General features: G+C 37.0%; 1 protein-coding gene across 1 annotated transcript in view; it reads right to left on the bottom strand.

Annotated features, from left to right (window-relative positions):
- Ofcc1 (orofacial cleft 1 candidate 1) overlaps positions 1–27726 on the bottom strand; it is a 310574-nt gene that overhangs the window by 175815 nt on the left and 107033 nt on the right. The window contains exon 12 of the mRNA XM_013521801.1: positions 1333–1415. Coding sequence (XP_013377255.1) covers positions 1333–1415 — 83 coding nt within the window. The remainder of the gene's footprint in view (positions 1–1332; positions 1416–27726) is intronic.

Genomic DNA, 27726 nt, shown 5'->3' with positions numbered 1-27726 from the left:
GCAAAAAAGAAGAAAGGGACACACAATTTATCCCTAAGGATTATTTAGCAATTAATAAAAATGTGTATTCTAGAGCCAAACAGTCTTGGTTCAAAGCCCAGCAATGTAATTTAGGCTAACTAACTTCTTTCATTTTTCTCAGCTGTAAGGAGGATAATGATGATAATAGCAGTACATACACCCTTAGCTTGTTTCAAGATAAGTCACTGATGTAGAGTGCTGAGAAAATTTGCCAATTTATTAATCTTCGAACACTCAGTAAATGTTACTGTCATTGTTACAAACTTTACTAAACTTTTAATTCCTAAGCTTTCTTCTCTGACACGACAATGATCTAGAAATGATCACAGTTGTAAATGCTGCAAGTGGCCATCTGAACATTTAAAAGCCCAATTGTTTATATGATTAGGTACAGTTATTTACAAATGAGATGGGAAAATGGCTGACTTTAAAGGTAGTCTTGGGATAAGCCACAAAAGTTGTCCACACGAACCTAAGCAGTCATGGCGTTCTTAATGATGGGGACACATTTTCAGAAACGCATAGCTAGGCACTTTCATCATGAGTGAATATCATAAATTTACAAAAATTAAAACAGCTACATACTAAGTGAAAATATATTCTTATAGGACCACTGTCTTATACAAAGTACACCATTTACTGAAACATTGTAGTGGAACTCTTAACTACGTTTTGGGAGGAAGGTAGAGAATTAAGATGATAGTTCAGATCACTTAGAAGGCAAGGGTCCAAACCGGGGGAAAATCTTTCTGCTTCAACTTTCTAACCAAGCTAAGTTTGCTAAATACTTTAAACTCAGTCTAAGAAGGCCCAAATCTGAAAATGGTTAAGTACTGTATCCAAAAAAGTAGATCCAAGTGCATCAGTAAAACTGAATGTAAGCAATGTTTTGAAAACCCAGGCTACTTAATTCAGATAAGTCTATCAAGGTAACTTACATACTACGGAAGCTATACTACTATTCCATACTACTCCGTGGCAACCATGAGCATACCAAATAAACAACTGAAACACAGCACAATCAGCACATTTTCTAATCACCCTGCCCAAGCTGGGAAGAATCTTGTAGACTGATTAATTTAACTAAAGTCCTCAACAGTTTAAAGAAGTCTGATTCGGATGTAATAAAAATTTATTGGCATTGCTGATTTCTCAGACGTCAGTGCTTTAGCATGTCCTGCACTTCAAAACCTGCTTTGAAGACCAAACTACTTTCTACCTGGAAATATATTTTAAGAAGTCATAGTTAATAATCAGGGGCTGTTGTTTTCATGGTCTCTCTGATGCCGACTTCCACAGCCTTCATCTTACCTTCGAGTGTAATTCATGGTCTTCTTTGAAGAGACTGAGATCACAGTCCGTAGGGCAGGGATCAGTTTTATTAGAAATGCTCCCTGGGGTTAAAAACAAAAAGGTGGGAAAAAATATATTACAGATTTTCACTCCAGAGGATTTTCACTGCTGAAATCTAACAGCTTATATAAAGCCTGACAAATGGGGGTAAAAGGATAAATTCTAAAAGCACCAAGCTGTTTTATGTCCCCAGTTTTAATTCAATCAGCTTCCAAACTTCAAGTAGGACTCAGCTACCAGCCATGTCGTGGTGATGCAGTTTATAAGCAGCAGCTGTTTCTGATGTGCTTTCCTACCCTCTTCCAGAGAGGATTCTCTACTACCAGCTACATTTCTGGGATTATGTTTCCAGAGAAATTCCCTATGCCTTGTATGGATGGTCCAATATGAAACACTGACAGAATTTTGTTTTCTGCCTGCATTCAGGGCTCCGCACCTGAGCCACCTTGCTCGTATCATGCGTGACTTGCTCTCTATAAGGAATCCTGAGGCTCTGCACTGCTGACCTTTGAACCATGTTGTTCTTCAGGGTGGCTTCATTGAGCTGAATACCTGCCCTCTGTCTACTCAACACCAGTAGCACCCAACTCTTCCATCCCATTAAAAATGTCCCCAGACATTGCCAAAGTCCTTCAGGGGAAAAAAAGAACCCAGTTTTGAGCACTATTTTAGTTAACAGACTCCTTGCAGACAAGGGTCTTGTTCACTTTTCTATCTCCTGCAGTATCTCATACACACAAGGTACTCTCTCCATAAATGCTTTTGAAAGAAAAACAAGTAAATAAATAAAAATGAAGATATCACAGAGGCAGCTATTACAATAGCTTTGCGCCTCCTAAGTCAATAGCTGGACTTCTCATGTGTGTGAACCCATGTGACAAGGCCTATCCCCTAGACCTTGTGACAAATTTCCTGCTCTAGAAGCTGCTAGAGCTCAGAAGGCCTCAGGAGAGTCAGGAGGTGAGGATGTTGACCTGATAGTTTTATTTTTTCCAGAAAGAAACTGAGCAATCAAAATCTTCTTTCTTTCCCCTTTTATTTCTTCCAAAGTTTAAATGGTGCTATCTCCTGCCATTTGAAATTTTCCTAGTTGGATATTTTTAAACAAAACTTTTAACAGAGTAAAACTTTGGGGATAGTTTTCCACAGCCTCATGTCAAAGCTTCAGGAGTCTTTTCTTTCCCAAGGATGAATCCAACAGCCTCTTGGTCCCCAGCCATGGCCGTTATGGCTCATTCACTGAGGGAAGAGATGGTTTCATTGTGGGTTTTGACACTGGCCCCAGTGGACTGTGCCAAGGTAAAGGTAAGCACCAGGAAAAGTCAGCCGGGCGAGGCAGCCACCTGACACTTCAGCCTTTTGACATGCGATCATACTAATCCTCAGAAGAGCCTCTTTACTTTGAGTCAAAAGTAGAATTTGTTGCTAGGGAGGTTGAAACGGTCAAAAATCAAGATGAGAAAGGGAAGAGAGGGCAAGGGGGTGGAGGGAACATTTTTATTTAGGTTTTAAATATATTATTCTTTTTAAATCCTTGTACATTTTCAGTGTATAATTGCTAGCTGGAATAACATATGAAGTAGTAATCAAACGTACATATTAATCTTTTCCAAGAACCCCATTTATATGTTTTTACTTTATACACACACACACACACACACACACACACACACACACACAACTGTTAAACTAGTTATCATTATACTATTTGATGAGTTTGGAAATTGAGACTCATATCGAGACCTTCCCCCAAATCAAACAGCGAATTAGAAACAAAACTTAGTCCCAGTTCTGCTTAACCTCAAAGTCTATGCGTTTAGTCCTCCTGTTGTATTTTACTTGAGAAAACTCACCTCTCCTTACACACATTTTTAAACATTGGATAATGCATTTACTTTTCAATGCTGCTGGAACAAATTATTACAAATCTGTGGCTTAAAGCAACATCTCACATTTTTGTGGTTCAGGAATCTGGGCATAGCGTAGCTCAGTTGGTTTCTCTACTTAAAAGCCTCACAAGACTAAGAGCAGTGGATTAACCATGGCTACAGTTGCAATCTGCATCTTGGGATCCTCTTCAGGCGTGTTGGTGCTGGAAGAATTCATTTTCTTTTTTTTGTTGTTTTTTGGTTTTTTGTTTTTTTCCAGTACTGGGAATCGAACTCACAACCTTGCGTTTCCAGGCAGGCGCTGTACCGCTGAGCTAAATCCCCAGCCCCTGGAAGAATCATTTTCTTCTCTCATTTTCCATGTAGTTCCATCTACTTTCAAGTCAACAGCAAGAGGTTGCTCTCCTCACGTGCACTGAACCTCTCCAGTTTGTCTTCTGCTACTAGCCTAAGAAAGCTCTCTGCTTTTAAAGGTTCACGTGATTAGATTAGGTTCACCCAGGTAATCTCCCTCCTAAATGGGAATGTGATGAAGATTAAAGTTTGGACATCTTTGAGACCCGTATTCAAAATTCTGTCTGCCATGAACAATTTCTGCTTTGAGACTTTCACATTCTCGCATTAAAATGTAATGATGTCATACATATTTAGGTAACAAAGTTCCGATCAAAGAGATTGACTTCTAAAAGTCTAACATTTTCTTTCTTCTCATGTGAAATATTCTTTTCTCAAAAACTGACTTTTCTAGAGATAGAGGCTTTTATTTGGGATAAATTGTTCCATCCTTCATTAGTTAGCTTTTCTGTCTCTGGGACAAAACACCCAACACCCACAATTTAAAGGAAGAAAAGTTTGTCTTGGCTTACAGCTCCAGAGGATTCAGTCTATGGTTTACTGGATTGAAGGCACAAACAGCACAGCAGAAGAGCATGGAAAAGGAAAACAACTCACTGAATGGTGGTCAAGAAGCAGAAAGACAAGAGAGGAGCCTGGGCCGAGTATGTGCACTTCTAAGTTATGCTCCTGTGGCTCATCCCTTTAAACCAGGCCCCAACTCCAAGTGTGAGACTTTGGGGAGACATTTTAGATCTAAACCATAACACATTTGCATTCATAAACTTGCATTTCTATTCAATAAAAAATCTTAGTTATATCAACAAGTCATAAGATATAAATCTTTTTTTCTTAAAAGTGAGATTCTTGTTCTCCCTTTAGATTTTCTTGCCATTGTTCCTTAACTCCTGTCTGCCCCCTATAACCAGTTTGTTTTCCTCATGCTCATATAATGAGAAATAGCTATACATATATCAATTAGCACACTAATGTATACATTCATGCGGGTGCTTTTCTTCACTGAACAAAAAGGAAATAATATGCTGCACATGTCCTCTTATATCCTTTCTGATTCAGTAGTATCTGGTGGAATGTTCTTTAAGTCAACAGCTGTATTTCTAAATTGTAGCATAATTTATTTAACCATTCCCTACTAATAAACATGTACTTCTTTTCTTTATTTTTATTTTCCTATCAAAATGAGTAGTACAGTAAAATCCTTGAACCCGTGTTCATTTATACTGTTTTATTTCAGTAAATGGATAGGTTTTCAGGGTGGATTTTTTCGATCAGTGTTTGTATACTTTAAATGTTAATAGGTAGTGCCAATATATATATGTCTATATCTTTTTTAACTATATTTTGATAGACAATTTATAAGAAAACCTATTTCTCCAAATCCTTGCCAGAAATAGATCACTTTTGAATTACTAATTTATAATATTATTAGATTATAATCATAGAGGGTGACTTCTACTATTGAAGTTTTTATATCTCCCTCATGTATATAAAAACCTTGGTAGATTTTTATACTCAATGGCTCTGATATTTGAAGCACATAGACTGTGTCACTATCATATTTTTGTCCTAACTTTACATTACAAAATAACTTCCTTTACTATTCATATATTTTTAATTCTTAAATGCTAGTTTGTTTGATGCTAACACTGTTTCTCCAGCTTTACTCTTGTTTTAATTTTGAAGTATCACTTGCTTCACTTACAGTTATTCAACTTTTCTTTATCATTCTCTTAATGTATACTTACTGTAAGCACTAAATGATCAAATTTTCCCTTTGACTGTGCATTTACTGGAGGAATTTTGTACTATTATAAATGTAACTTATTTTAATCTGTTTATGTTTAGCTTGTTTAGCTTATGTTTAGCTTGTTTAGCTTATGTTTAGCTTCTGAGCTTATTGATACTAATTCTTTTTTAACTCTCCATATTTTGGGGGGCAATACTGGAGATTGATTCTAGGACCTTTATACTGAGCTACACCTATAGACTTTTTAATTTTTGTTTGATACAGAGTATCAATAAATCGCTAAGTTGCTCAGCCTGAGCTTGAACTTGTCATCCTTTTACCTTGACCTCCTGAACTACAAGAATTATAGGTGTTGGACCAGATCAATAGACTACACCACCACACCTGGCTCCATTGCCAACTTTTAGCACTGGCCTGAAGGAAACTTTGGGCAGAGCAAAGGCTCTAAAGGTGCTGAAAAAAAAAGTTTATTATTACCCTAGACAAACATAACATATGAATCAATAATTTAAGACTGGAAGGAGGTACTAAAACACAAGAGGACTGCAGACTCACCACCAACTCCCTCCATATAGTCCTTCACCTCTTCATTCTAGCCCTACATGATGCTTCTGCTAAAAGGAAAAGGGAGGAACCATCTCCTTCCTCTCAGTTTCAAAACTTTGGATCCAAAGAAAATTGTGGTACTTTTATATAATGGAATATTACTCAGCTGTAAAGAAAGATAAACTCGAGGCTTTTATAGGCAGATGGTCACTAGAGACCATATTCATAAGCGAAATAAATCAAACATACATGTGCAAGCACCGCATTGTTTCTCTAGTGTAAAGCCTGAAAGAGTTAATTTAAACTAGGAGATATGATAGACATTGGGAATTGATAGGAAAGCACTCATAGGTAAAGGATAACTGGAATATGGGAAAAGAGAAGGGAAAGAAGGAGAAAGTTTGTATATATGTATATGCAGGATAGTTAACACAGGTGTTCTACTGTCCTGTATTTCCTTGCTGAAAGAAACTGTCAGTGAGGCATTGGTTGATTAGCTTTGTATGTCTATATGTGTTTTCATGAGAAACTACATTGAAGATATCAATATGTAATACAATAAGCATTGTTAATTCCCTACCACTCTGTTTGTAACTCTGTAATGTCTGTACTGATCCTTTGCTATTTTGTAAAATGTTGTCGGTCTGTTAGTATTTTCCTTTTATTTCTAAAATAAAAAAATAAATAAATAAAATAAAAAATAAATAAAAAACTTTGGATCCAGTGAGAACATCACCCAGACTTTGCTTCTGCACACCATAGATTATCCCTGGCTCACTCCAAAGTACTTTAATCCTATTAGTATTTTTATAAACAAACTGTTGAACTATGTCTTAGTCACTTTGCTGTCACTGAGACACAATATCCAAAGCAGCAACTTAAAGAAGAGGTTTATCTTGAGTCACAGTTCAGCTCTTGGTCAGCTGGCTCCAAGGCAGAAAGTACATGATGGGAGGACCTGGCAAAGGAAAGTTGCTGGTGTCATGGCAGCCAGGAAGCAGAGAGAGAAGGGAGGAGCCAGGGAAGGTGATAAACCCTTCCAGGTCACAAGTACAGCAAGCTTCTTCTTTCAGTTAGATCCTCCCCTCCTAACAGCACATTTAACTACGAATTCATAAGTGGATCCTCACTGATGAAAGCAGCACCCTTATGATCCAATCACCTCCTAAACACATGAGGCTTCCCAGGGACATCACAAAATCAAACCATAACATTTCCTTAGCCCCACAAAGACTCATGTCCTCCTCAAAGAGTGGCCAAATTTCTAACAGTTCCAGTATAACTGGAAAATGTAAGTCCAAAGTCTCTTCTGAGACTCAAGGCAAACTCAACCATGAGCCTTTATAAAAATCATTTTAAAAAATCCAAAACTTAAACATTGCTGATGCACAATGGCACAAGGTGAGCATTCCCATTCCAAAAAAAAAAAGAATAAGAGATAGAAATCATTCCAAAATAAGATAGAAACCCAGCAGGGCAAACATTAAATTCTGTAGCTCTGTGTCCAGCACCCAAGGCACCCAAGGCAAGTTGTGGTGCGATGTGAACTATGAAGGGTTTGAGTAATCCTGCCCCAGTGTTATTGCTGGTTGAGGCCCTTGTGGCCTCTCTCTTGGACAGCTCCATTCACTGCCTGTACTTCCCTCAGCAAATGGTCTACATCAGCTTCTCAAACGTCCTGGAGTCTCTATCTGAGCTTCACGTTTTACTCTCATAGCGTCACATACTGCCCTCTCAGGGGCACACAGCTTGGCCTCCTAAACCTTTTTCTTAAATCTATGTGGATTATGCCAAGGTTTACCACTAAACGATGCAGTATCTGAACCCTTTGGATCATGATTGCAGTGGCCTCTGAGTGCCTGGATGGCTGAGAACTGTGAAATGAATCTCAAATTTTGAAAAACCAATTCTGTAGACAGGATTTCTGGGGGTTCTCTTCCAGAAGCAAAGTCTTTCAAAAGCGTTCACTTTTACCCTTTTATACCACTGTGCCAGTGCAGGATGGAGTCTGATTCCTGGGGTGCCTCTGAGGTATCTTTCCTATTATCCTGATGCAAGTTACTCAGCTTCTGTTTAATGCTAATCTTTTCAGCCATCATATTCTCTTTGGCCAAACCTTTAGAGTCATAAATGTACAGGCTCCAACTTAACAGGCTCTTCCACTGTGGCAAAACTTTTCAAATTATTCAATTTTCCTTTTCTTTCTATAAATCTGGCTGAAAGCAGAAAGCAGTACCTGTGCCACAATATGTCACACAGAATATTGGGTGGCCTTGAAACTTCCTCCTCCAAATTAATTAGTCTACTGCCTTTAATCTCAATCTCCCATAAAGTCACAAAACATGGGCACAATGTAGACAAATTTTCTGCTAATGGATAACATACATAGTCTCAAATTCAGGTGCCATTGGAGTGCTTATTCTCAAGTAAACCTGAGCCTGGCCTTTACTGTCAGCATTTCTATCAGCATTCTGGTTTTCTGAGTTCTAACCAGAATCTCTCATCAAGCTTGGATGAAAACATTCTAGTGCTTCTCTATCATGCATCTCCAAACCTTTCCAAACTATCACCAGCCAATTCCAAAGGTTTCTGAACCATATGCTCAAGTACAGACATGGCAATGACCCACTTCTGTGGTACCGAAATCTGTATTAATAGATTCTTGAGCTAGGACAAAATACCCAACCCCCACAATTCAAAGGAGGAGAGGTTTTGCTCATGGTTACAGTCCTTGGTTGGGTTGTTCCATGGCAGAAAGGGAATGGTGGAAGGACCTGAGTGGAGGAAATCTGCTCATGTGGCCAGGTAGCCAGGAAGTGGAGACAGAAAAGAGCTAGAGAGGGAGATATACACTTCCAGGCCATGCTCCAGTGACCCACTTCTAGTCAGGATCCACCTCCTAACAGCACACTCAGCTACTGAACTTATGAACACATGACACTTTGGGGGAACATTCCAGATCTAAACCATAACAAGCTATAATTTATGTACAATAAAATGTACACATATTATATGTACAGTTTGAAGAGTTTTGACAAATGTATGTACCTGTAACTTTGCCACAAGTAAATATAAAACATTTTGTATTACATGAAAAATTTCTTGTATAACCTTTGCCTGGACCCTACCCTCTCCACTCCTGTGTGCGCACACACACACACAAGCATGCACTCTCTTAAAAAACAGTGATCTGATTTCTAGTGGGGTAAATTAGAATTCAATTGCAATTCATACTTATGGAATAATGTAGAATTTGTTGCACTATTTCTGATTTTTTCCACTGAGAACAATGTTTTGAGAATCATCTGATTTTTGTTTGCCCAGGAATTTCAACTACTCTTTTATGCTGTGTCACATTCCCTGTTATGAAAGAAGTTCATTTTATCAATTGATTCACAGATAGATACTTGAGCTTTTTATTAAAGTTGTGATTGTAACGTTTCTATGAAAATTCATGTCCAAGTCTTTCTTAATGACATATGTTTTCACATCTCTTGAGTAAATACACTTGACTACAATTTATTTAATTATAAAAATAAAAGTTTTCCAAAGTGCTTATAATATGTTATGCTGCAACAAATAGTGTATGAAAGTGTCCTCCAAATCATTTTTTTCCTTATTGTTTGGTCAGTTTTGCTTCATGAATTTTTAACCTCTGTCATTCAGAGCATATTTGAGATCATTATATCTTCTTAATGAAGTACCCACTCAGCTTTATCTTAATGACCATACTCAAATTTTTCATGTTAGATATTAATATAGATATACCAGCTTTCTTACATGTAATATCTCCAATGGTGCCTTTTTCTGTCCTTTATCTTTCAATGTAACTCTACCTATATATGTAGGGTATATATCTTAAAGACAGCATACACTTAATATTGCTTTTTCATCAAGATAGGAAAACTCTGTTTTTTATTAAATTATTTAGCCTGGAGCAATTCATATAATTATTTATGTAGTTGTTTGTCTACCTCCTTGCTATTCATTTTTGTTTTATCTCTTTCAGATTTTCTTCTTTTGTTGAGTCTTTCTGCCTTTATTTGTTGTACTCACATACGGTTCTATCATTTCATTTTATTTCCTTTATTATTTTCTTGGCTATATTTTTAGGTTGATTTCTTTTTGTTCTAGGGATAATGTCATATACCTTAAAATTATTTAAGTCTATTTAGAGTCAATGTTATAGAAATTCACACTTCATACCTGACAGTCACAATACCCACTTCACAAGTCTCATTTTATAAATGTGACAACCTTCTAATTCCCATCCCCTCAACCTTTGAGCTGTGCTTGTAGTGTCTTTTAATAATCACACCTCATAATGCCATTTTATTTAAGCAATAAGCCATATTTAAGTAAAAGTGTTTTAAGAACAGATATATACACACACACATTTGTATTCGCCAGGTCTTGGAATTTCTCCATCCTCTGTATAAATAATCTTGTATCCTTTTCCTTCAGACTGAAGAATGGTTTTTAACTTTTTATAGTGCCAGTATACTGGATTCAGTTTTCTGTCATTTGATAATGCCATCTTCAATTTTTGTAGAATATTTTTGCTAGGTACATAATTCTCACTTGGCATTTTTTTCATGATATTAAATACATCATTACGTTGACTCCTGGTCTTCATCATTTTCGATAATGTTATCCATTTTACAGCATTGTTTCACTGGCCTTTTATATTGTTTTCCTACCAACATGATTCTCACTTTAGCGTGAGTGTTCAGCAGTTTGACTATAATATGCCCACACGTGGTGCCCTTTTTATGTATTCTCTCAGGTTCACTGGAAATAAACTATAAGTCATTATCTTCAAAGTAGCTGCTGAGGATACAAGACACAGACACAAAAGATTCTTAAAAAGGGGAAACAAATAACACAAAACTTCCTTTTCAATGAACTAAGATAACTGTAGTATAAATGAGACAAATTAGCATATATATTAAAATATTTTTTAAACAACAAAATAGGTAATTTGTGGAATTATTTGAACTTCAACCTTTTACTTATACCTCTTCTATTTTACATATATATTGTGTGCTTCTTATATAAGAGAAATCATGCAATATTTAAGCTTGTGTTCCTGTGTCTGAGTTATTTTACTTAACATTATGTTCTCAAGTTGCATTCTTTTACCTACAAATGCCTCAACTTTATCTTTATGGCACTATAATACTCCCTGGTGTATAAATACCACATTGTCTTATCCATTCATCTGTTGATGGACATGTGTTGCAGTGTATTAACTACTGTTATTATCTTATTATTTTGTCATTAAATTTTGTTTTATTTTTTCATAAAATAAAAAATTCTAAGTCAATATATTTAATCAAATTTTGCAAATTTTCACTAATTACTTTTTCAACATAATATACCTTTTCTTCCACTTCCTAACTCTTCCTTCAGTGTCTCCATATATGTCAAATATGTGATGCTGCATCCTGAGGGTTGGATGCTCCATTTTCTTCTATCTTTGTCTTCACTTTAGATGGGTTAATTTCTATTGTTCTGTCTTCAAGTTCACTGACTATATCTTCTACCATTCTAATTTACTGTCAGTCTTATCCAGTAAATTCCTCTTTTAATTCTTAGATTTTTTGCTTCTCTGTTTAGTCACTTGCTTTTCAGAATTTTAATATCTGTGTTGGGATGCTCTAACTATTCACTTATGCAAACCACATTTTCCTTTGTTTGATGGTACTTTCTTTAAACTTGTAACTACATCTATACTAATGTTTAAAATAATTTTCCTTGATAAAATCAACATCTAAATTATCTTTGAATTATTTTACATATTTTTTTCTTTTCTTGTAAATATAGTTTATATTTTCCATTTTCTGTGCCTGTCCATTAATTTTAAATTGTATAATGGACATTGTAGAAGGCTCTGGTTTCCATTTTCTTCTTCTGAAAAGTGTTGGTTGTTTTGTCACCTGCAGCTCACTTACTGGCTTATCTATTTAAACTTACATAGGCTTTTGTTACAGTTGATTTGTGAATACACAGAATCTCCAGGTTGCCTTAACTTGACAGAAGCCAAACTCAAAACTCCAGCTCCTCCAATGATCTCACCTAGGTTTACTTTAGAGTTTCTTTGGGCAGGTTTGGGGTGAGCTACTCCATAGCGCGGTCTTTATTCTTAATGAGAAAACTCTGGATGCCTCCATTTGCTGTCCACACTGACAAGTGAGATATCACCAACCCCTCCTGGCTGGGATTGAACTGTACTTGTGTCCCAGCCCTAGTATTTTGTTTTCAGGTCCATAACAGTCAGTAGAAAGTAGCTACTTAGCAAAATCTCACTAAGTTTTCCTACACTTGTGCACAGCACAACACAACGTTTTAGTCAAGGACTCACGGAAAAATCTTTAAATTTCTGTTCTACTCTGCAGATTCCAGATGCATCAATGCCCCGGATGTTAATTCTAACTTTTCAGCTCAGTGGAACTTATGCTTCTTGGACTCTATTTCACTGCTCCACAGTTCAAATATAGTGTCCAGGTAGAAAGCCACTGTTCACCTTAGAGAGGTGCTCATAAATTTGCTCATAAATCTTTCCTCAAGGGCCATATATTTTTATGCTTCCTGATGCCAGTGCCTCAGAACAGTTTGTTCATTTCTTTTATCTAGTTTAATGATTGGTTATAGCACAACAGCTAGTATAGTATGAGCTATCTTACCATAGTTGACAAGCTGACAAGTGAGATATCACCAACCTCAAGTTAATAGTGGAAGTGGCAATATTTGTTAAGTTTTTAATTTAAAAGTTAAAACCAGTACATGAATTTATTATGGGCCAGCTATCCCCCATGTTATGTGTTGGCAATAAAAATGTAGCTTAATTATTTTGAAAGTACATTTTATTTTATGGAACTATAGCTATTTTATTAAACTATCAGATCATCTTACACAAAAAGATAAAATGTTTATAAATAATTGTAACCTCCTGATACTTTTGGAGTATATCAGCTGGTGTTACTCAGAAAAGAATAAATGAAACAGTCATATTTTTAATAATACATGAGGTACACATGGAAAACACTTGTCAAAACTGTATAATGTTATACTACACTATCTCTATATAAATGCTTATGTTTATAAAAATGTATTTTCCCCATATTTTGCTAATCTTTTTTACTTGGCATATTTTTAATGGTTTTTCCAAATGACCTTTGCAAAATTAATCAAGGATCTGACACTGTCCTTTAGAGAAATACAGGAAACAATGCTGCTTATAATAACTTTTGCATGAAAAACAGTCAGAAAATGACAAAACTGAGAAAACATTAATACTGAAAAAAATTAAAGCTTGGAAGTAGAGCCAACTGAAAAATGTCTTTTTTGTCAGTAATATTTTTATGGGCCTCTGAAATTCCATTTTCCCTTTATTTTCTATCCCATTGTTTTTATTACTTGAGATCAGATAGATTTTTCAAAGCAATTTGCTAAGTAAAACACACCACATTTTCTCAAGAGCCCTAACAGTGATAGCTATCCCAAATTAAAGATTAATAAAATGTACAGAAAATGTGTATAAAAAATATAAATACAAAGAACCTAAGAAAAATGCCTGCAATTAGACAAGATGGGAATCTAAAAAGAAATTAAACTTAGTTGTAATACATTTCCTATTCTTTTCTTTGAGAAAATTACTACTGAAGTGAAGCAGTCACCCTCCCTCCGTAATTTAAATGTTAAGCTGCCAGATGTGTGTCTCATGCTTGAAGAGTCGAAGCTTTGCATTATTTAGCATATTAAGAATCACAGAATTTTAAAAAGGGCTCCTTTATTGCCTGGAGGTTCCAATTAAGTAAACCTTAGCCTGGTACATTTAAAACTTGCAGTACACGAGATTTTGCTCCATTCTCCCACTCAGTCAAGTCCCATCTATATAATAATATGGAAAATCTTTAAGATAGTATAATTTTTCTTTTGCTTGAAGAATTAAACCTATCTATTATTTTAAGAAGTTTTTAATAGAGGCCAGTAATCTAAGAGACAACTAAGGATTCAAAATACTTTTTAATCATTTCCAGTTGCTTTTTCTATTTATATCAAAGACTGTATCTTTCGTAGGGGCAGTTCCATCTTACCAATCTTATTTCTTCTTCCTTGCTCTTGCTGCTTCTACTGTGTTTGTCATTGTTCTACTCTTGTGAGACAAGGCAATTCCAAGAAGCAACAAGAAGGTCATCGTTTTTAGAATCAATATTGTGTTTTCGTGTGTTTGTGAGCCTGTTGGAGAGATTTCTGACCCTACAGCATTTACTAGTTGCCCTTTCAGCAGTTTGTGGAGTTTTAGCAGCTCAACTGAAAACCATAATGAAATGGAAGTTCTGGAGGAACACAAGATTCATAAATCATAGCCTTAAATACAGTTTCTTTTGCCATTTTAGAAAATGTCAAAGGTGTCAACTCTGTCCAAATATCCCGCTTAACAGTGACTATTTTAGTAAATTGACTTGAAATGCATTCAGCTAACTGATAGTTATAAGCACATAATCTAGTTCACAGTACAAATGAACAGTTTAAAGGCCAAAATAAGCACCCAACAGCTTGACTGACCATGGCTGTGATTACTGACCAAAATCCTAGTATTAATATGTATATCTATACCAGAAATAGTTGTTCAAACTTTTTGAAATGTGCTACTTTTATGTGTAATTTCTAGCTAAAAAAACAAAAATGGCCTATGTACCTTCAAGACTGTGTCAAATATGTAACTGAAAATATCAACAGTGAATAAACTAAGAATTACACAAAAGGGGGCTGGGGATTTAGCTCAGCGGCAAAGCACCTGCCTGGCAAGCGCAAGGTCGTGAGTTCGGTTCCTGGTACCAGAGAAAAACCAAAAAAAAAAGAATTACACAAAAGCAAATAATAATTTGACAATGTTCTGGGCTGCTGACACAATTTGATTCTATAAATAGTAACCTGCAAGCAAAAAAAGATGAATATTAGTCATAACAAAAAGCAAAAATTATCTTCTCCTCAGAAGAAAAACATATTAATCAAACACATTAATCTCCAAAAATTTAACTATTCATAAAGTATTATAAAGCTGGAGCTTAAGGATGGCCAAGATTATTCCCTCCAAAACCCAAGTGCTTAGTAAAAAGTTGACTGTATCTACTATTTTATTAACTGACGTCTTAGTCATTTTCTTCATTTTTGAAACACAATGCTTGGCACCCACATCTTAAAAGAGAAGAGATTTATTTTGGCTCAGGTTTCAGAAGTTTCAGCTAATGTTTAGCAGGCTCTACCACAGCAATGGTAGGGCAGGAGGGTCTGAGTGGGGGAAAGTTGCTCCTGTCATGGCGGCAAGGAAGCAGAGAATGATGGGAGGAGCTTGAGAGGAAGATGCACCCTCCCAAACCAGGCCCTACCTCCTATCAAGTCAACCACAGTGACCCCATTGTCCAATGCTCTTCCCAAAGCACTTCCATAACTACACGAAGTTCTAGGGGATATTCCTGATATAAACCATAACTGGTTCCCTACAAATGTTAAAAAGCTTAATGGCTTAATAGTTAAAGGTATTTTTACGTAATTAAGAGCAGTAATACAATCAAATCATCCTCATATCCAATGGGTCTAAACCACTAAGCCATAACTTTTCCACAGATTTTCAAAACACTTCGGTATCACTTATGAATATTGACAGTTAGTTGATAGAGAATAGTACATTATAAAATATTTTTAGATTGTAAATGTTGTTTTATTAAAGTTATTTTGAGGGGCTGGGGGTTTAGCTCACCGGCAAAGCGCCTGCCTGGCAAGCGCAAGGTCGTGAGTTCAGTTCCCGGTATCGGAGAAAAACCAAAAAAAAAAAAAAAAAAATTAAAAAAAAAGTTATTTTGATTAATGCTATGGACCATACAGAATATTTTTGCCATCAGTCCAGTAGTAATCTCTGAATATTTTGCATTTATAAAATGAAGAAATAGATCCACCTGTTCATGGCTTGCCTAATTTTACTATGTAAGAACAGAAATCTACTATGTAAGAACAGAAATCTACTATGTAAGAATTTTACTATGTAAGAACAGAAATCTACTTGGTTTTTCTTCCTAATAACAATCTTTAAACATCACCATTTCTTTCATACATATGAAGATTCTATCCTCATGAAAATCAGCTTCTGTTTTTCCTTTTTTCTTAAAAATATTAAACTCTCTATCTTAAGCACAATGAAAGAAACCAGAAATTTTAATATGCTGCTCATGAGCTTTCCCTGGTTAGCATCAATTAATACTTCCCTTGAATTTAGAACACCCAAAACTGGAATAATAAATGATTTTACTCACTAGTAAGAACCTGTTGCTAGAAGATAACGGGGAGGGGGGTGTCTTTACCAATATCATAACTAAGCAGGGTGTAAACATAACCAAGTGTGTTACAGAAATCAACTGAATAAAAGAGGTGATTCCCTGAACACCTACTGTATACTAATATTCAAGTAGGGCCTGTTACCTCCCTTTTATAGGAGAAAATATGAAGAAATTAAGGAACTTCACGAAACACATTATACAACAGAGTCAAGACCTGAATGTAAACCCTTCTAGCTCCCGTATCCAGGTTCTAGTCCCCACTAAACTTGCAGTTGCTTAGTTCCCTCTGTGGATCTTTTGTTGAACACTCTCAGTAGTTAGACAGCAAGTAAGCTTGCAGGATGATGATCTTAAAGTGGAACTTTTTGGCACAACCCCCCCCACACACACACACACACAGAGCTGTGACTCACAACCTAGTTGCAGACTTTTAGCTCTGTGTGCTATAAGGAAAATAAAATAAAACATTGCAGAAAATAATAACAGCTAACACCATTGAATGCACAGTATATACCATGCTTTACAGCTTTCAAAGTCTCAAATTCTTTTCTAAAAGCAGCTGTAAAACACTTTAGCATATAACAAAACCTACCAGTTAAACTTTTACCTTCTTCCTTGAAGAAATTACACTACATAAAATATGTTGCATACCATATAATTCTACTTAAATGAAGTGCCTACAGTAGACAAATCCAGAGACAGAAAGCAGGACAGAAGTGACTGGGGGCTGGAAGGAAGGAAGTGGGAAAAAATGATCACAAGAATAGAAATCAATGAAATTAAAAACAGGAAAACAATAGAGACAATAAAACAAAGACTGGTTCTTAAAAAATCAGGAAAAGTGATAAGCCTCTAGGAAGCCTGATAAAAAGAGAGAAAATGCAACTCATCAACATCAAGAATGAAATGGAATAGCATTGTAATTATATAATTATACAAGTTGTGCTCAAAATATATGGTTAATATTTAAATTTTAAAACATTTATTACAGTAAAAGACACATTGCATGAATCCCTGTTAAAACAGAAAAGTATGAGATTAGAAAAAGAAAGAAGTAGGTCCAGAAAAATATGCCCAACTACTGGTTTTTTTTGTTGTTGTTGTTGTTTTTTGTTTTTTGTTTTTTTTTGAGACAGGGTCTCACTATGCAGTTCAGGCTGGTCTTGAGTTCACTTTGTACCCCAGGCTGGTCTTGAACTTGCAATGATCCTCTTGCCTCAGCCTCCCTAGTGCTGGGATTACAGGTGTGTGCCACCACACCCAGACTCAACTACTGATTTTTAAGAAAAGTACAAAGGTGATTCAATGGAGAGAAGATAATCTTTAAACAATTGGTGTTGGAGCGATGAGATATTTCAAGGAAAAATTAATTTAAGCCTGTTTAAACCAAAAAAAAAAAAAAGTCACTCAAAAGTTACTTTTAGGAAGAAAATAAGACAATGTATTTAGGATCTAGGACTAAGTAAAAAGTTCTTACACATAAAACCCAAAGTGTGATCCATAAGAGGATAAGTTGATAAATTAGAAAAAAGTAAACATCATTGTTCTGGAAAGATTGCACGAAGACAAGAAGGGAACTAACAAACTGGGTGGGGAAGATATTTGCAAACTATATGTTTGGTAAGTATTGATTTGGTCTGGTGAGGTATGTGTTATAAGAGTACTGAGATGATGAATTCCTGGTCTCCTTAACAAGAAGTTTACCACGCTTGGTTAAAAGTTTTTTCCATGTGAATTAGTACACACAGGATAATTGATGAGTGCAGGTCTGAAAATGGAAAGTACAAAATATATTTTTATTAAAAATCTAGGCAGAGGTGTAAGTGAATACTATTAATTGTAGTTCAAGAAGAAGCATTGTAGTGTTTTAAAATGTTGAATTTATACATTTTAAACATTTAGACTTAGCAAGTTGTGTGTGTGTGTGTGTATGTATGCATGTGTGTAATTAATTTTAATGCTGCTGACAATGCACTTGCAGATAAAGACAATATTCCAGGTTAACTACAGACAAACTAATAAGAATCTATTTGGAGATAAAGGTTGAATGAAATGAAAGGTGAAACCTTTGAAGTTTAGGGTTTTATACTATTTTTCATATATATGCTTATATGTCTCATATGTGCTTATTTCTGAGCGCAAAAGATATATTGCCAAATATTTTTAACTAAAACTAAATTTATTAAATTTTAAATATTTAAGATTCTTATGAAATACTTAAGAGTTCAATGCTTATTTTAAAAGTTACAGCTAATTATCTTTAAAAATTAGTTAAGACCCTATAAATGTAAGTCAAATTTTTTGGTTTCTGGTAATGCAAAATATTGAAAGACCGTCTGTCAAGTATCAGTACTCCAAAAATGAATGCCTTCCTTGCACTATAGCCAGGTGTCAGCATTCAAAAACAGATTGATTTATAAAATGATTATAATTTCAAGACAGATTGATTTTCTCCACTTCATGCCCAATAATGCCAAATGTAACTATTTTATGCAAAAAAAATTGTTTTCACAATTTGTGTGTCCTATCTGCTACTCCATATAGTTCATCTAACTAGATTGACTGGATCACTGTAGATAAAAATGTTGAATGGGTCACTATGGATAAAAATATTCCTTCTTAATATCAACTATTTTTGTGGTACTGGGTACTGAACCCAGAGCCTTCATACTGGTCTGCATCCCCAGTTGTTCTTTTATTTTATTTTTGAGACAGGGTCTCACTAAAGAACTAAGTTGCCCAGAGTGGACTTGAACTAGCAATCTTCCTGCCTCAACTTCCCAGAGTCCTCAGCAATTTTTATTTCAATTACTTCCTCACTGAACAAAGCCAATGGCATGCTTTTATGCTAGAAATTTTAAGAGGAAGAGTTCAATGCATTCTACCCATCCAGTGTTCAAAGCTAGTCTCATGTTCAGAAAGAGTTAATGAGCCCATTATTCATGTGACATTTCATATTTGCATTTCTTTTTCATCCTCACTTGTACTTTCATCAGCTGGGCAAAGATGGAACTGAATGAAAGATGCTACTTGCTATGGACTTGCAAAAAGAGCTAATGGTAAAAACCAAGAATAATAAACTGGAGCAAATGAAAAGCCAAGTCAGACAGACTGCTGCTTTGTCATGTTTTGAGAACCAGTCTCACCAGACATTCACGGCTTCTTTCATCATAATTCATCTTAGTAAAAATACTCAAAGTACATTGTTCCTTGCAGCTCCTTATTTCCAGCTTATCCAAATTGTGTATTTAGCTATCAATATTTCTGGGAATGACCAGATTAAACAACGGGGCCGAAGATAAGTGCTCCTTATCTTTGTCATAGCTCCACAATAAATCTTCCTCCCTAACGCACAGCTCCTAAGCTATTTAGAGTTGCTCTGCTTTTCTTAACCTGATAGGTTAATCTCAGTGGCTCATCTTTAGGTAAGAAGTATAATATGATTCATTGTCAATGCCCAATTCTGCACTATCATTATCATTTTGCAAGGATATTTGTCTAATTCAGAGGCACTGAGTATCCAAAGAGTAAATAAGAGAAATCAACCAAAGACAAACAGGAGTATTTTCATGGGTAGTATGCTTTTATGAATGACTGCTGAACATACATGACATGCTAATATTTTAATACACTCAAGACCACAGATTAAGGAACACATGCCCACAAAATGAAGTCGAGGGGGTGGAGCGGGAGAATGTCTTTATTGTCCTTTCTTTAAACAGTACATTCAAAAAAATGTACACCCTGAATAAGGTTTTTGAATGTTTTAGAAAAAATGAGTAGTAGGGGCTGGGGATTTAGCTCAGGGGCAAAGTGCCTGCCTGGCAAGCACAAGGTCGTGAGTTCGGTTCCCGGTACCGGAGAAAAACCAAAAAAAAAAAAAAAAAAAAAAAAAAAAAAAAAAATGAGTAGTAGCTGGGCATGGTGCTGTACTCCCAGCACTTAAGAGGCAGAGGCAGGAGGATTGTACATTTAAGGCCACCCTGGGCTACCTGGCAAATTCAACATATCACCACCCTATTTCAAAAGTTAAACGAGACCTACAAATAAAAAGTAGAGCCATGTACTCCACCACAAAACTTTTGGTTAATGACAGCCTTCACATACAGTGATAGCTGCTCCATAAAGCTTAGGGGTGTGTGGGCTACACCATTTAAGTCTGTTGGCACCATGACCAAATTGCTTAGTGACGCATTTCTTAGCAAGTATTCCTGTCATTAAGGAGTAGATGACTACACTTTCAAAAATGACTTCATGAATGATTCTGAATACCAATGATTTGAGTTTTGAAACAATCTGTTGATCCAGTGAAAAGAGTGACAAACCAGTTAAAATAACAACTCAGTCGCCACTCATGTTCCTTGACCTCAGTGTCTGACAATGCAGATACAGAGGGAAAATTCCCTGTGATAAGTCTATAGAGCCAAATAGAACATTGTCTTGAAAACATGAGCTGTAATCTGATGTTGCTAATCCTCACACACTCTGTAATTGGAAACACACTTTATATACCAATGTATTGGAATAGTGCAGCATATATATATATTTGTACCTTTTCCTTCAAGTTTTATTCATATCTGACATGTTCATTTTTTAATTAGTTTTATTGGTACATTTTAGATATCTATAATGATGAAAGCACGCATCATAGGGAATTTGTATGATATACACATGATATTTCCTAATTCTTTTTTCTTCTTTCTTCCCTAGTCCCCACCCCCTCCGCTCAACCCCTCTTCTCCTGCTTATTTAGGACACATTCACTTTTATCTGCACTTCCACTTAAAAAATAGAAAATTTAAAAGGTAGTTTCAAAACCCCCATAATGTTTTGAACCCTCCTAGATCAATGGTTTTGCAGTCTTCAGTCATGAAAAGCAACAATACAGCAAAAATCTGAACCTGCTGGAAACGTTTTAAATCCATTTGGTCTCTCTGTTCCCCTAGCTCTCTTTGGCACACCCTCCTCCTTGCTCTCCTGGCCTTAAACTGCTTCTCCCCTTCCGTCACATCAGTGGGAACACTTCCTTTATGGGTGTCAGTATCTCTTGGAGGGGTCAGGGGCTGCCCTGCAGAGGAAATGACAAGCTGTGAAATGGGAAAGAACAATTCCTTCCACATGTTACCTCGCCCCTGGAGCAGCGAGGGGCTGTCAGCTACCATCACGCTGGCCCCGCCGCACTCTGCGTCCCAGTCCTGACAAAACTCATTTACAATTAAAGACCTGCATGGCTGTTTAAAGCTTTTTTAATTCCAGCAGTTTTGAGAAATGACTTTGAGATGAAAATGGATCAAACAAACAAAGAAACGAACCTTGCTGGGTAGGGAAAAACCTCACAAATTAAGCCAAAGATGAAAACCAATTGTAACAATTAAAAAAAAAAATAGAAACCCATTTATGGTACAATACTTATTGCACCTCCAATTAACATCGGCATGACATTTTCCCAGCTAAGCCCCAGTTTGAGAAGTTCAGTGCTGTAGCTATTGGAAGTCTTATTCAGTTTGTAAATAGTTACAAGGTGACAACTTCACTCCTCTAAAGGAAAGAAAGAGAAAGGGAGGAAAAGAGAGGGAGGAAGGAGGTGGAGGGCCAGTTGGTGACAATAAAGAGACAGCAATGGCTTTCAAATATTTTAAAGCTTTTCTGCTACTTAAAATATTTTGATACATTTCCATATCTTAAATAAAGGCATTTTAAATGCAGGTAATTAGCTTTTTATGCAGATTAATCACTTTGAAACATACTGTGGTTCCCTGAGGCTCCATTTCCTACTCAGATGAAGGACTCAGATCCACTTGTGCTGTTTTAAAATCAAAAGACATGAGAGCAAACACCATAAAGTCTAAAATTTGCCTCAAACTTTCACCAGATGGTGATGCTAAAGCAATCATTCCAAATTCTTAAACTCTTGGGTACACGTATAGAAGCACTCACCCCTTAAGAGCTATCTGAAAGGGATTAGTGCTATCAATAATACAAAATTATTTGGGATAATCTGTCTACAAACTCAGTTCCAGCTATCAGAGGCAAAGCCTTATGTACTATTTTCCAATATCAAAATTCATGCTGGTTTCAGAACAATCAGTTGACAAATTATGAACTAGACAGAGAGACAGAGAGACAGAGAGACAGAGAGAGAAATCTGGGATAGCTTATTAATATGTAAGAAGAACTTGCTTTCTTTACCTTACCTATGTGAACATGGTGGACTAAGGACTTCGAGGAATGTGGTGCAGAGTCGTGGCTGACACTCTGGCCACAGGTACTCAGGTCCCCGTTCTGCCACCTCTTAATGATGGGGGCACCGCCGAAGCCCTGGTGACCAGCCCTTCCACCGTCCCTGATCCTGAGCTTCAGAGTCAAGGGCCCTCAGGTCTCTCCACTGTGCTGTCGCTGCTGATCTGCCCTCCGTGCTTCCTCTCCCCAGGAGTGATAACATACCCGGCCGGGTTCTCTCACCAGGACACCTAGTGAGTCACTGAAATGGAATTGTATGTGTATGACCAATTCATTTTTCATTTAAGAATCGACACAAGAGCTTAAAAATCCATTTACAGGGCTGGGGATATCACTCAACAGAACAGCACCTGCCTGCCAAGCGTGAGGTCATGGGTTTTATTCCCAGTACCAAAAAAAAAAATCCTTTTACAGTCTGAGCCCGGGAACTGAAAGAAGTCATTGGGATGGAACAGGGAAGTTGGGGAAACCGAGCCCCAGATTCTGAAAGTCAGCGTATGGAGTTTTTAGGAAAGCGCAAAGGCAGTTCACCAGTGAGAGAATAATGCTATCAACAAATGATGCTGCAATAAGTGAACATTCATCTGTGAAAATGAAAAATCCATTAAGTTAAGCTAAAGTTCTTACCTATTCAAAAACCGACCTTACCAACCTTATTCAGAATGGATCAATCTAAATATGAAATGTAAGACTTTCCAAAGAAAATAGTTTTCTGGACTGAAGTTGGGGGAGTTTAAAGACATGGCAGTAGAGGACCTTAGGTTGCCTGGAAGAAGTCACTTTCAACCAAAAGTTCCAAGCTGTATGATAATTTTGAAAAGAAAGAACTATAGAGATAATAAGCAGAGCAGCGCTTGCCAGGCTTAAGACAGAATGCAGGAGGAGAAGGTTCTACTTACACAACATACCACAAGGGAGATTCCAGGTGTGATGAAGCAGTTTTTTGGTTTTGGTTTTTTGGGTTTTTTTGATACCAGGAATTGAACTCAGGACCTTGCACTTTCCAAGCAGGCACTTATGCCACTGAGCTATATCCCCGGCCTCTGAAGCAGTTCTTTATTCTCATTGCTGTGGTGGTTACGGTAATCCTTACACGTCAGAAATTTCATAGGACTACACACTCTAAAAGTCAGTTTTTCTAAATGTAATTTTAAAGAGTTAAATAAATACTGCCAGCTTGATTGCTTTCCACAGATAGGAGCTGTGAGCCCAATGGCACAGAGACATATTCATTTATTCATTCAGCAGGAACTTCGTGAGAATCTATGGTGTGCTATGTGCTGCTGTAGGTAGACTAATAAGCAAACACACAACCCTGCCCTTCTGGAGTCTGAAGTCTCCTTGCGGATGATGGTCCCAGTCTGGAACACGTACGCAGGGGCATGGAAGTGGGGGATGGCTAGAACTGAGACCTCCAGGAGCAGCACCAGGTTTTGTAGGACAACAGGTCCCCCTGATTTTTGCTTTGTAACAGAAAACAGTTCCCAGGTGGTACACTATAATCAAACCACATTAAAAGATAAATGAATCAATTTAATACTTATTATCTTATTTGATTCTCCCTATAATCATGAAAGTACAAGATTCAGCTCTTACTATATTCATTTTACATACAATGGAAAGCTAGTCCCTCTACCATAATGTAACTGACAACTGAAAATAATTACTATATATTTCTTGCTTTGCTAATCCATAGTTGCTTAAGGAATATATTAATGTATTTATTTATTCAACAAATCCTTTATTAAGTAATATCTATGTACCAGGAACAGGAAAATGTATGAAATATATTAATTTACTTATGATTATATGGGAATGTGTTGACTTATTTATTCAACAAATCCTTATTAAGTGATAGCTATATGACAGGCACAGAACCGGACCAGGTCAGCTTGGCCCATGTGAGTCTTGTCATCTAGATGGAGAAGAACACAGATGAATGTGTAATAACCAGGAAGTGAAAGACACAGAGATACATCCCTGGAAGGGCTGGCTAGGTCCTCTTTAGGAAGAAGTTTGAAGCTAGTAGCTCATGTGAATTTTTCCCAATGCAACAGCATGAAAGAACCCAACATGGAAATCATGCTCTCTTAAAAGGAACTGAAGAAAATCAGACTAATAAATAGCTTCATGTCAGTGTTTTCCAACTTAGAATCTCTGGAAGGCTGTTTTAAAGAGAACCGATGTACAGGCCTGACCCCAGAGCATTTGACTCTTATAGTCTCGGGCAGAGCCCAGGCATCTATATTTTTAAAAAGTTTCACAGATGTGGGTAAACATATATTAAGTATGAATGATGTCTTTTGTGATTTATTACCATTTGGTTGGTTTTGACTGTGACAACACTTCCTATGCTAGGATGGTGTGCCCTATTTTTATGCTGAAAAGCCCTCTTCACAGCAGCAGAATTCCATATATAGTGTGCGGCACATAATGCAATGCAGATGTTCCTGGATTTGTGGTAGGGCTACGTCCTGATACGGCCATCCTAAAGGAAACATATCCTAAGCTGGAAATGCATTTAATAGATGCGTGCTCTATGACACTCAGCAGCACAGCACGCTGTGGAGTACTGTGACCATGTGACTGACTGGGGCCGGTGGCCCCGCACCGCTGCGCAGCATCGTGAGAAAGGATTAGACTGCTTATCGCCAGCCTTAGGAGAGACCCAAAGTCGACATTCAAAGAATTATTTCTCCTTAATGCGGTTCCCTTTCATACCCACGTAAAATTGAAAACCCAAAGTTTAAATCACTGTAAGTCAGAGACTATCTGTCGTCAATACTGGCTTCTTGTCTCCTCTTGTAGTTGATGGTGTTTATATTACAAGCATTCATGAGGAAGCTTGAATTAAAACGTTTTGCCTCATCCAATATCTGCATTCATAAAAAGCCGACTTTCAGCGTACACTCCCTGGGTCCCACCACGCTGTGCTTCTTGGTTGTTCTACTACTTTTGCACGTTGCTCCTTTGTAATTTCCTTCATCCTTTTCTTTCATCTGTCTCTTAAATAAGGTTTTCCTACGGTTTGATCCATACCTGTGGCTTTAGGTCCTAGTGTCATGAGGACAGTTTTAAATGCACTTTTGTCTCCTCTATGTTACTCATTGTCTTGATTTCCCCCAGCACTTCAAATTTAGTTTGACCAGGGTCTGGGGGTTTAGCTCAGCGGCAAAGCGCCTGCCTGGCAAGCGCAAGGTTTTGAGTTCGGTTCCCGGTACCGGAGAAAAAAACCAAAAAAAAAAAGAAAAACAAATTTAGTTTGACCAAACAAACTGGTTAACTTTTAATCTGAAACCTGTTTGATCTGAAACCTGGTACGTGTTCCTTATCTCTGACAAGAGCAACATTATTTTTTTGAGGTAGAAATACTGTTGCTTATGATCATTATGTCTTTCATTATGGCATAACAATTCACTTTCCAAATTTCATTGGTTCAACTTTAGCACATCCCTTGGATGCATCTGACAGCCCTGGGGCACATGCCTTGTTTTCCCTGGGCTGATGCAATGACCTCCTTACTGAACTTCTTGCCTGAGAGTGCTCCTTACCCAAATTTATTCCAATGTGTATACAGAAGCCCACTGGCTCCTTTCAGTTCTTCAAATATATCTGGCACCATTTTGATTTCTTCACTTGGCTTGTGATTTTTCACTCTAAAGACTTTTCATCTATACTTGCCTATTAAACAACAAACTATTTTTCTAGCTGTAGGACAGGACTGTGAAATTAACATGTATTTCCCAGATTGCACCAATATAAGATTTTAAATGAGATTACATTATTTTAAAAGTTTAGCCATGTTTTAAATGCCTCCAAAAGTCTGGCATTAATTTCTGGGAATCCAGCTGCATGTTTCACAGGGGTCCATAAACTACTCATTTCAACTCATTTTGACTACACTGCACTGGCTTCTTAACACACTGGATCATAGAATTAATATAGATAGATAGACATATCTATATATCTATAGATATATAGATATAGAATACATAGATAGATATAGATGGTGTAGATGTAGATAGATGTAATCACAGTCTGTGCATATAGAATATCTGACACAATAGTTGTTATGGTTTATAAAATATTCAAGAGGATAGTTGTTATGGTTTATACATAGACATCCTCCTGAAAGCCTCAAGCACTCATAGATAGGGTTTCTGGAAGGTGACTGGATCATGGGGACATAATACTCATCAGTAGCCCAATTCACTAATGAGTTTATAGCTAAAAGTGGTGTTGGGTGTTGAAGCCTGGATAAGGGTAGGTCACTGGGGACATGGTCTAGAGAGTGTATTTCCCTCTATCCATCCTTCCTTGATCTTTCTCTCTCTCTCTCTCCCTCTCTCACTCACTCGCTCTCACTCTGCTTCCTGACTGCCATGCTGTGAAGGCATTTTCCCCTTACCAAGCCTCTTTTGCATGCTACCTTGCTGTGGGGCTAACTGCCTGTGGACAGATATCACTACAAACTGTGAGCCAAAATAAGCCTTTCCTCCTTTAATTTGTGGATACTGGGTACTGCGTCCCAGCAATGAGGGAAATAACTAAGAATCTGATGCCCAATATATGCTCTGTGTTACAGAATTTCACTGAGATGGTTTTCTCTTTTAGCAGGTTGGAAAGGGTTCCAGGCAGTTGACCCTCTCCCTTAGGAATCCCATTGGTGAGATGATTGGGTTAGAGAACAAATATGCTTCACCAGCATACGTTTCCCACAGTTGCCCCTCGCACCTAACAACTAGATCCTGGTTGTCATCTAAGCGCATCTCTTTCACTTGTTCTCCAAGTCTGAATTATCTCCCAGCTGCTTGCTGGCCCCTTATGTAAGTAAGATGCTGAAAGCTAGTCCCATCAGCTACTGGACTTGCGGGCATGGGTGTGTCTCCTCCTGCAGTAGGCTGGGGCTCGGGTAAGCCCCTCGGTGGTGGTTTGGTTTATAATCCCACAGCATTTAACAGCATGATTTGTTCACTGTGGCTGCACAATTAAATTCTCTTGGGGCTGGGGATTTAGCTCAGCTGCACAGCGCCTGCCTGGCAAGCACAAGGTCATGAGTTCGATTCCCGGTACCGGAGAAAAACCAAAAATAAATAAATAAATAAATAAATTCTCTTGAATTCTGCAACACAAAACATGCACGAGTCCTGCCAGAGAGAATTGTTCTTATAACATATAGAGAAAAAAATATCAAGCATAACAAATATTTTTCTGTGTCTGCTAAAAAGTAAAAAAA

Source organism: Chinchilla lanigera, unplaced genomic scaffold (assembly GCF_000276665.1).
Source record: "Chinchilla lanigera isolate Chin_1 unplaced genomic scaffold, ChiLan1.0 scaffold00064, whole genome shotgun sequence".
Classification (NCBI taxonomy): domain Eukaryota; kingdom Metazoa; phylum Chordata; class Mammalia; order Rodentia; family Chinchillidae; genus Chinchilla; species Chinchilla lanigera.
Note: the sequence above shows the minus strand (reverse complement) of the source record. Positions and strands in the feature narration are given on the sequence as shown.